This window comes from Asterias amurensis, chromosome 2 (assembly GCF_032118995.1).
Source record: "Asterias amurensis chromosome 2, ASM3211899v1".
In the NCBI taxonomy this organism is placed as follows: Eukaryota; Metazoa; Echinodermata; class Asteroidea; order Forcipulatida; family Asteriidae; genus Asterias; species Asterias amurensis.
Genome location: NC_092649.1, coordinates 21592613 through 21603520, shown reverse-complemented (window position 1 = coordinate 21603520; position 10908 = coordinate 21592613). Strand labels below are relative to the sequence as shown.

The 10908-nt window shown below is 38.3% G+C and overlaps 1 protein-coding gene across 3 annotated transcripts in view; it reads right to left on the bottom strand.

Moving 5' to 3' along the window:
- Window positions 1–5334: 5334 nt before the first annotated feature.
- The window catches only part of LOC139933959 (ataxin-10-like), a 32804-nt gene continuing 27230 nt past the window's right edge, over window positions 5335–10908 (bottom strand). For all 3 annotated transcript variants that reach the window (XM_071928203.1, XM_071928205.1, XM_071928204.1), the window contains exons 8-9: window positions 8941–9004; window positions 5335–6666 (exon numbers count right to left, since the gene is read on the bottom strand). In XM_071928203.1, coding sequence (XP_071784304.1) covers window positions 6485–6666; window positions 8941–9004 — 246 coding nt within the window. In that variant the 3' untranslated portion in view covers window positions 5335–6484. The remainder of the gene's footprint in view (window positions 6667–8940; window positions 9005–10908) is intronic.

Sequence of the window (10908 nt, the reverse complement as noted above, 5' to 3'; positions counted from 1 at the left end):
TCCAGTGTACATAATGCTACCAAGGTTTATCAGAATAGGAGAGGCTTATTTATTTATCTTAAAATGCGCTATATAGTTAAATATTAATATCCAAAACTGCTGCTTTTAACAACGTTTGCTCAATGATTGCTAACAATGTTTACAGTTGACTTTATTATCGAATAACGTGTTGGAACTACAATCCAGCTGCATTTTGATCTATTCTTATGTTTGTATAGATATGATTAAAAACGTAAGATCCAAATTGTGCGAGTGTACACGAGATAACATTTCAAGTGTTCCAATAATTGACGTTGCTGATTGATTAGGGAGTGCGGTCATTTTCTCTGGCTAAGAGTAACGTAATACAAGTGTTTGCAGATCGTGAAGAAACAGACTGGCTATAAGTAGTCCGTCACTAAATGACGAGTTCATTACAACAGAACAGAAAGGGGGTCAGAGTCAAACAAACCTAAACTTTTGTAAACAGTCAATGTGAAACGTTTATCATTCGAGTTGTGCAACAACTTTTGCAAATTACATTCGTTTAACTGTCACTGGCCAAAGAATCTAGATTGAGGGACAAAATATTCTAAAATTCATTTCCACCTTTCCATGTCGTATTTCCACCATGCAAAGTTTCAAATCCTACTTATCCAGCAACCTACACCCGGTTCGACAGGCACCCCAGAGTCGCGCCGAACCAAATATTATATTATGGCGACTCAGTATGGGCTGTAACTACGAAAGGCGTTTATCTTTATACTAGTGTAGTATATAGACGTGGATAAATCCAAGTTACACGCGTCTTCCTGAACACCTGAATTAAACAAGTCTTACGAAATGTTAGGTTCAGACAGGCGAACTTAGCACGACATTACATTAGGTTCGGCCTATGACAAGATTGACGTCTGAAACAAAGACGTTCGACGACTGCAACAGTCGATCTTTCGACTTCTAGCACGCCCAGTCGCTCCTAACTGTTTCAGACGACGAACTTTGCACGGGTGTCTAGTTGAAGGCCTACATAAAACATAAAAGTTGTTGACAACACACTTAGTTATGTACCTTTACTTTAAGGCATACGTCATAACAATTAAGTGCATCAGCGTAACTCATGGGCGGGGGTTCGTAGGGGGGAGGTGGGGCTGAGCACACACGGGGAGAAGGTTGCACGTACATGTCCGCGCCAGCCCCCCCCCCCGGTGCCCCACCCCATTTGCAAGACTTTTGAAATTGAAACAGAGCAGATTAAAATGTTAAATTGTATCAGTTTTTCCGTTTCGCTATTGACTTGTTTGGGCCCACCTCCACGTCAGGTTATCGAAATAGAACGACTTAAAAAGAGCGCCGAAAAAGGTGTTTTCTTTGGGAAACATGTAACTTATTGGTCAGAGTTGCCCTCCAGACCTGTTCCCGTTGTAATTATGCATTGAATACACAAACTGTATTCTAAAACAACCGTTAACGGCACATCACGCAACACTGTTACTAAAACATTGTTATAGTTGGGTAGCGTTTCATAAAAACAAACTGATTTCACCCTTATCACGCCAAATATTTAGAAAACTATTGTTATTTTTTTTACAAGAACAAATTTTTAAACACACATTCATATTAGGCTAATTCCATGCAGTCATATAACCCACAGACCATTGTATGGCCGTTATGTTGAATATCAGTTAAAAACTCAACGCTTCAATCCCTAATGACCACAATCTATTTATGCCCGAGTCACCTTGGGCAGTTCATATGACCCAACTCAGTTTCAAGTGCAAATAGGCTTCTCAGCACAAAAGTGACTGCGAAGTTTCACATGGTGAACTTCAAGCAGAAATGAACGACGAGCCTCAAATGAGATCGGATGACTTATTTAAAGAAGCACTACACAAATGCAGAGATGTCAAAGTAAAACAGGGTATTATTTGGATCAGGGCCCATCCTAAGTTTCTCTTAGGTGACATTTTATATCGCTCTGCGCCTTGTGTTTCATCCTATGAGACAATGATCATTAAACAATCGGAGTGAACATACATCATGGGCCCCAAATCATTGATGGTCGAATGTGGGAATGGTTGCTTTTGTCCAAATTAAACGCCATTGACTCCTAAATAACTTTCCAGTGATCTTCAAAAACGTTTCCATCCAAGATGTGGCAATGAATACTGAGGTAATAAAGCGCTATAGTGTTATCGGTAGGTAAGTATTTATTATCAAAGGAATTGCACTTGCACCGAGCAACGTTGATACGAGTTGCAATCAATCAATCACGACATGCCCGGATTTGACTGCGGGCTGATATAGGGAGGCTTATAGCCACTAGTGGGATTACACAAACGTGTCAATCAAACAAGCTTCAAAGGAAGGCATTCCAGTTCTGATGCAATACAAACAGTCGTCAACAAAGGGCTTATTAACCTCTGATTGGATTTTAAGCAAACGCTAAAGACCCAGTTTTTAAACATCTTTTTATAAGCCATGTGCCTGTACTTCAGAAAACTATCCGGCGACTGTTTGTTGGTTCTATTTTAATGTGAAATTGTTTTATTTTAAGTAATGGTGTTCACAGCTCTAACTTGTAATATACGTCAGAACGGTTTCCCATACCCAGACTTCTAAGGGACTTTGTTTCAAACATTTTAGAAACGAGCCAAACACCTCTTGTCCCAACAACACAAGTCCCGTTATAGAACAGATTTTGTTTAATTGATATAAACAAATAAATGGACAATTCGACTGTGTGCTCAAACGATGACTTTATAGACATATCTTTAGTGATCATTGTAATCTGAGTGAATACAAAACCCCAGAATGTCCCTAATTGCTCCTGCACTGGCAAGGAAGTGGCAAAGCTGGGGGGGGGGGGGGAGCCTTATCCTTGTCACCAACCCAAGATCGAAAAGTGTATAATAAAAGGCTCAAAGGGGGGGGGGGGGCGCTTATCCCTGTCCCCAACCCCGATATCATGAGCATAAATAAAAGGCTCAATACATCAACAGATTCCCTCACCAAGAACAAGCGAAACCCAATAAATTATTAAATTAATGGATTCGTAATTACATAATTAATTTATTTAAGCCTATATAAAAATATTTCTGTAACACCCACGTGAAAATGTCCAGTAACGGTCACTGACGACTGGACACAAACATTGGATTTAAATGGTTCCTTAAAAATCATTGTAAACGTGCAATTGTTATACCTTGGAGAGGTAAGACTGATGTGTATTGATGTTGGCAGAAACGGCAGAATCAAGCTGCCTAGGGAGGCGGGTTGGAAATGAATTAACTCGCTGTGTCAGGAAGAAATGGGCCCTTTTCCCTGCAAGAAGGATATGAACGATCTACAGCAATGAAACGTCACAACTGAACTCAGTACATGGTGCTATTCTTTCAAACCCGAATTTAGTTTAAAATACAACATGTATAAACACATACTCTCAAAGTGAGTAAACCAAAAACAACGTGATAAACCAAAAGCGACTATCGATCAAATTAATAAAGAAAAACACAAGTAAAAGTCAATGAACTCTGAATCTGCACTAAAGAAAATGACTTCCATCAAGAATATTGACCACACACGAATCAGCAATATGCGCGCATGCGTAGTCACATGTATCACGGCCAAATTTAAACCAAGTACAAAATGTCACAGCATCAAAAGTCAAGTGCGAGTGAACTTGCGTGTGGGCAGACAGTCCGGAATGTGCATGCAAACAAATTTTTTTTTGCCGTGTCATAATTTGATTTTTATTGGGTCGGCCAAATCTCCCTTTCTCACGGCCCAATTTTCTTTTTGAAAGCACGTCTAGGTTGATTAGATTGTCAATGTTTCACCCAGCGTGTACCAGCCTCGCGCAGTGAGTTGGACAGAAGTTTAAACGGCTACTGTAACCATTGACTCACGCTACTGTCACGTCATGTCAAGAAGAGATGAACCATCGCTAACTGAAATAGGCCCACCGTAAAATAAGATGCCTATGTGACATTATTCATTCTTGTGCAAGAGATAGAAATATCGCAAACATTCCCTGCGGAGAGTAGACGGCCTTACGTGCTTTAGCAGCGTTTAACCTTGTTGTCACATTAAAATGTCACGAAGATATCAAGGGAACATGTTGTGAGATAATGGAAGAGACGTATTTTTCTACATATCGTCAAAACTCGCTCAGTGCTAATGATCTACCCTTTTCAAAGATCAAAATGTAAAGAGTAGCTTTGGTTGAAAACTTGTAACAGTTAATCAGGTACCCTTATCTTATACCGGTTGAGTTTATTGTACTATAAACTGCAGAACCAACTATTCCTATAACAATTCTCAATAAAGACCTCTTATAGTACTGACGTCACCCACCCACGGTCTGCCATTTCGGGAGTCAAATTGCAAGTCCAGGTATGGTATGGTGCACCATATCTGCGAAATTGATATTTTGAAAATTCGCTCAGGTTTTGAATATACTGGACACTATTGGTAATTGTCTAACACCAGTCTTCTCACTTGGTGTATCTCCACATATGCATTAAAAAACAAACCTGAGAAACTTTGAACTCCATTGGTCGTCGAAGTTGTGAGATAATAATGGAAGAAAAAACACCCTTGTCACACGAAGTTGTGTGCTCTCAGATGCTTGATTTCAGGACCTCAAGATCTAATTCTGAGGTGTTGAAATCAAATTCATGGAAAATTACTTTTTCTCGAAAACTACGTTACTTCAGAGGGAGCCGTTTCTCACAATGTTTTCTACTTTCGACAGCTCTCCATTGCTTGTTACCAAGTAAACTTCCTGCTAAAAATTATTTTGAGTAACTACCAATAGTATCCACAGTGCCTTTGAAGTATCATTACTTTCAATACAATCAGGTTAGTTTCAATGAGTGACAGAGCCAAAGGTTTGTATCCATTGGTAAATAAAGACCAAGCCTGTAGTCTTTAATTCCTGCTGGATGCCCCTTTCGATATGGCGATCCTAACCCAGTGGCTTTGTTGCAGTTGCACAAAAGCTCAAACAGAAACTATTTTAAAAAGCCCAGCAGCGAACAGTTGGGATTATAGTGAAAACACTTCCAGGTGAGAAAGCGTGTTTTAAGTGCATCAAATATGTTTTCACAAATCTACCTTTCTGACATAAGGCAAGTGCTCTGAAACTAAGAGGTAGAAAGTTAAATTATCCACACCAATTAAATGTAAAACAACAATACAAAATAAATGTAAACCGAAGACCTGCAAACACCTCTAATGGTGAGAGGCAATGCAAACAAAGAGTGGGATGGTAGAGATGGGTTAAGGTTATGATGGTGAGAGGTAGGTAAAAACCACTTAAGAACATTGAATATTATAACTCAGTTCAAATTGGAGTTTCATTTATCATGACATTTATTAAAGTAATTTTTTCACGCATGACTTTCATGCTTTATACAGGCCAACATTGTGGGTAACTGTCTCAAAAGATGTTTAAAAATATAGTTGTATTCAGCAAATTAAATATCGGCATTTAATGAGAGCATGTAAATCACTCATCCCTCCAATAGACCGTGCAATTCTCCTTGTATTCAAACTAATAAGACCAAGTTGGTTCCAAATACTACGTTTTATGTGACTGTGCATATCTGTTAACTCAAATATTTCTATTTAAAGACAGTGGACACTATTGGTAATTGTCAAAGACTAGCCTTCACAATTGGTGTATCTCATCATATGCATAAAATAACAAACCTGTGAAAATTTTAGCTCAATCCATCATCAAACTTGCGAGATAATAATGAAAGAAGAAAACACCCTTGCCACACGAAGTTGTGTGCGTTTAGATGGTTGATTTCGAGACCTCAAGTTCTAAATCTGAGGTCTCGAAATCAAATTCATGGAAAATTACTTCTTTCTCGAAAACTACCGCACTTTAGAGGGAGCCGTTTCCCACAATGTTTTATACCATCAACCTCTCCCCATTACTCGTCACCAAGAAAGTTTTTATGCTAATAATTATTTTGAGTAATTACCATTAGTGTCCACTGCCTTTAAAGTAGTTAATGGCTATACAAATGATATCATATTGTTGGGAAAGAAAACATTTAGCCATGAAGTATATGAAATTATTAAAATAAACTTTACAAATCAACAAAGAAATGCATGATCACAAAAAAATGCCATGATTGGAAAACAGCCTCACCCCAATTGTAAATTTTAACAAATAATATGTTTTTCTTACAAAAATTGCAACTGTATTCATTTCAAATTACATGGGGTATTTCTATTTCAAAGATATTTGTGTACATGGAATAATAAAGAAGCTTCGACTTCATCAAAACAAAAATAGTCCATAAGTTGTTTTCTCGCTTTTGATAGTGTGAGGACTTGCACAGTCTATACTGACAACGTACAGTAGGCCCTACTTTAAAAAACAGTTTTGAAAGGTCTTTTTTGCTTATTGAATAAACTGTTTTTGTACTGGAAATCCAAGGGTGTTACTTTGGTAACAGCTATTTAAAACAACCCTGTTAAAATTACTGATTTATTTCTTGGTAGTGGTTTTATAATACATCTTTCCCTCTCTCATCTCGGCCTGGAAACCATATTGCTGTAGAGTATCATTATTGACTACACCCTTGTTAGTCATCTCAGCAACAACGGCTTGGTTGTCAGGGTTACCGTCACACAGGTTACGGATAGCAAAGATGGCCCACTGACTGATGACTGCATCAATAATAATATCAGTTAAGGACTTATTACATTATTACAATGACAAAGATGTTAAATATGCATCTGGGGATACAGAATATTCATTTGTGTTTACCCATATACACCTATGTGTGTTAGCACTGTATACTCAGTACAAAGGTTGTGGGTTCGAATCCCACCTGAGTAAAATGCCTGTGATTTGTTTCTCAGAATAAGAACTCGGGTAAGTTAACACCAAAATGAATATTTTTTATCCCAATGCAAATTTAAATCGCTTGCAGTACCGGCTGCTAAAGCATAGGATTCGCACTGCATCTAGCCATACTTGCAATCTCGATGGTCTAGTTAGTAAGACACTGCTACACCTATGTACACCTATGTGTGTTAGCACTGTATACTCAGTACAAAGGTTGTGGGTTTGAATCCCACCCGAGTAATATGCCTGTGATTTTTTTCACAGAACTTGACAAAGATAATGACAAAGATAATGAAAAATTACGTGTGACTATCCTCTGTTGGTACGCATGACAGTGAACCAGCATAAATCATGCCCACTTTACACAGCTCAACTCCAACAAATGGCAGAACACCATAGACTTGCATTGGATTTCTACATGAGACTATAACAACATGGAGTTGGCTTTCCTGATGCTATGTGCAGACTTAATATCATATTGACAAATTTTAAAAAGTGAAACAAGGATTTTTCGATAAAAATATCAACAAACATATCCTACCAGCTTTGGAGCCAGAAAAAGGGAGAAGCTGTGCAACCAGTGGGCATGTGTGCGACATAAGCCGTGTTCGCTTTGGACTTAAATATGGTTAACTTACCGCTGCAAATCGCTAACTAACCGATATTAAGTCCAGGTGCGAACAGCCGTTAACTTACCGGGGTGGTAAGTTACCGCCACTGCGCTGTTAACTTAACAGGCTGGTTAGAGCCGCGGTAACTTAACAATTTTAACTTATTAGGGACAAGAAGTCCAATTGTCTGGTAAGTTAAGTTCGGTAACTTATCAATACTGTCACAGGACTTATTTCTAAAAGGTCTGATGATGTTTGAACCACTGCATGCAATACCCGCTGCTCCAAAAATTTCAGGTTAAAAGCATAGCTGCGTTTCCACTGCACCACTGCATGTAATACGCGCTGCTCCAAAAATTTCAGGTTAAAAGCATAGCTGCGTTTCCACTGCACCACTGCATGCAATACGCGCTGCTCCTAAAATTTCAGGTTAAAAGCATAGCTGCGTTTCCACTGCACCACTGCATGTAATACGCGCTGCTCCAAAAATTTCAGGTTAAAAGCATAGCTGCGTTTCCACTGCACCACTGCATGCAATACGCGCAGCTCCTAAAATTTCAGGTTAAAAGCATAGCTGCGTTTCCACTGCACCACTGCATGCAATACGCGCTGCTCCAAAATTTCAGGTTAAAAGCATAGCTGCGTTTCCACTGCACCACTGCATGTAATACGCGCTGCTCCAAAATTTCAGGTTAAAAGCATAGCTGCGTTTCCACTGCACCACTGCATGCAATACGCGCTGCCCCAAAATTTCAGGTTAAAAGCATAGCTGCATTTCCACTGCATACGCAGGGCGCGGAGCCCAAGCATAAGACGGAGCCCAAGCCAAGGTTTGAGAAAGGCCAATATTAAGTTACAGGACACAAATAAATCCAAGTGCGAACAGCAATTAATGTACCGGGCCGGTAAGTTAACTTACCAGCCGTCGATTTCACAAAACTCTTCCTAACTTAAGACCTAATCTTAGGACTCAGGACGAGTCCCAACCCTGCACTGTAGCATGCAGACCTTAAGATTAATCCCTAGTTAGGACGAGTTACTCGTACAACTCAAGATAAAACTCAAAAGTCCAATGTGAACGCGGCTGTATTGGCTAAATGTAGTATTGATGTACCACTTGAGTTATCAGACACATTGCATCAATTGCACTATCAACAAAATACAACTTTGCCAGTATAAATGTACACAATTGACAATAGATAAGCATCAAACCACAATGCAGTGTAAGTATCATCGATATTACAAAATAAGACAATTTTTGGTAAGATTGATTTTTTAAATTTTTAGACACTACGGTTTCTTTATAAACTAAGGACATGACTCACAGAGTGGTACAATCAAACTTGACCATTTCTCTGAGTTACCACGTTTGTTCCTTGTTTGTTCTAATGTTAACGAGTCTAGACAATTAGCAATTGTCCATAATGAGACCTCCCAGTCTGGTTTTGTTTCCTTCAATGTGAAGGGAATGAAAAAGGATACAAGGGTTGGTGCTGTCGATATTGCTCTGCTCAAGTATGACTGGTATTCCATGAAGCTCTCTCACCTGTAAATCAAGAAAAATCATCATTAAACAGAGTCACAAAGAAAACATTACGTGGGATCAGCTGGCATGATCCTGTTCATACATGGCAACAAAGGAGCAACTTTATGACAGAAAATGCAAAGTTAATTAAGAAGGCAATGAATCAGAATTCTTTTAAAAATTCACATAAGGTTACAGAACACAAAGGCAATTCATTGTAGGTATTAAGTTTATAGACGGTACAATTAAAAAGCAAATTTGAAACACAATTCTGTGAAAACTTTATCCAAAGGTTCATATAATTTGGACTATTCCAAAATGATAAACCACATGTCAAGTGAACTCAGTGGAATGGTGGAAAGACTGCAATAAACCTCCATAAGTATTTTATAACCCCACTTTAAAAGTTAGTTTAGCACTTTGTGAAACACCAACGACCATATAAGGTTACTGGCAGTCTATTTTTGAGCAAGTTAACGATACAATTGTAAGAGTCCTTGAGAGTTGAAAGCATGATATCACATGGCTGTATCCGGAAATCAGTGACAGTGGGAGGTAGTTTTGGCTCTGCTTGTGGGGTGTTTACGTCTTCAACTCTAGGCTTTATGGGCTTATGTGCAGGGCAAATACACATTTATTCCACAAACAAATTGCTCTTTGAGTTTAATTCAATACAATCCAGGCAGGAAACGTTTGACCAAAGGTTGATGCAGATAAAGTTAAGCCACAAAATGATGAACAAATGACTGTAAAAATAGCCCTAAAACCATTACATTAAAACATTTATTACTTGAAAGAAATACAGGAAATACATCTGTGTATGATTTTATACATATCCAAACTGTTGAAATAACATCTGAAAACCTGAGAGTATGTGTACAGACACTAGTCAGCTGAATCCTAACAATCGATGGGATTTGAGGCATTGCATGGTGAGGTTTTGTATTGCGGTAACACCAATGTATATCTACTTGCCAGGTAGAGTTAGAGAACTGTCTTGCTATATACTCTACTACCGTGGAGTAGATATTGCACTTAATTTCTTTCCTCAGTAGTGGCATTAACTAGGACAGTTTAAACCTTGTGAATTGTTTCACAAAATATGTACACAAATCTTTCTGGCATTAAGGAACAAATGGTTAAACCTTTATTATTGAATTAGGTATTTGGGTAATGTTACACTGTTCACTTCCTATTTTAAATAAAACATTAAAAAACCCAACACAAAATAATGTGGTTGACTGAATCACTCTAAGATTAGTTAAAAAACTACCACATTATGTACATGAAGCAGTCAATCAGGATTCTTAACTGACAAAATGTCCATATGGAATGATTGACAGCTATGTTGAATTGTGGGCAAATTTGTCAAAATATATGTTCAGTTTACCTAAGTGAATAATAGTCACCAAAAGCTGACGTTATTGTGACTAACCTGCCTTCTAGTCATTTCTTGCCTAATTGCTCACACTTCACAAAGACAATTTTGGAGTTTTGCCCCCCTTAAAAATTGACCCCAATTGGCTTAAGGGAGGCTTTGGCTTTGTTGAAGTAGCAACAGTAACAATTATACACAAGACATGTTAACTTAACCTTGGCTTCTGTACTTTGTTACATTATTAATTATGCCTCGGATGGGATTGGCCTCTGGAGCTTCATTTCAAATGCTGTTCAATTGGCTCACAATGTTATGTTTGAAAGGGTAAACGCTCACTCTTCACAGAGCTTTTTTCAAACTTCTATGTCATTGTTGTTTTTGCCTGTGGCTCAATACCAAATAGCTCCAGTTTGTACCAAACTTGAGTAACTTTGTCTGTAAATGTATACCGTTTCCACATCTTCATGAAATAATTAGTAGCAGTCTGAAAGCAGTTTTACGAAACTGGAGATATAAAACTGTGTCAATGTCCTAAAGAGTCTATACT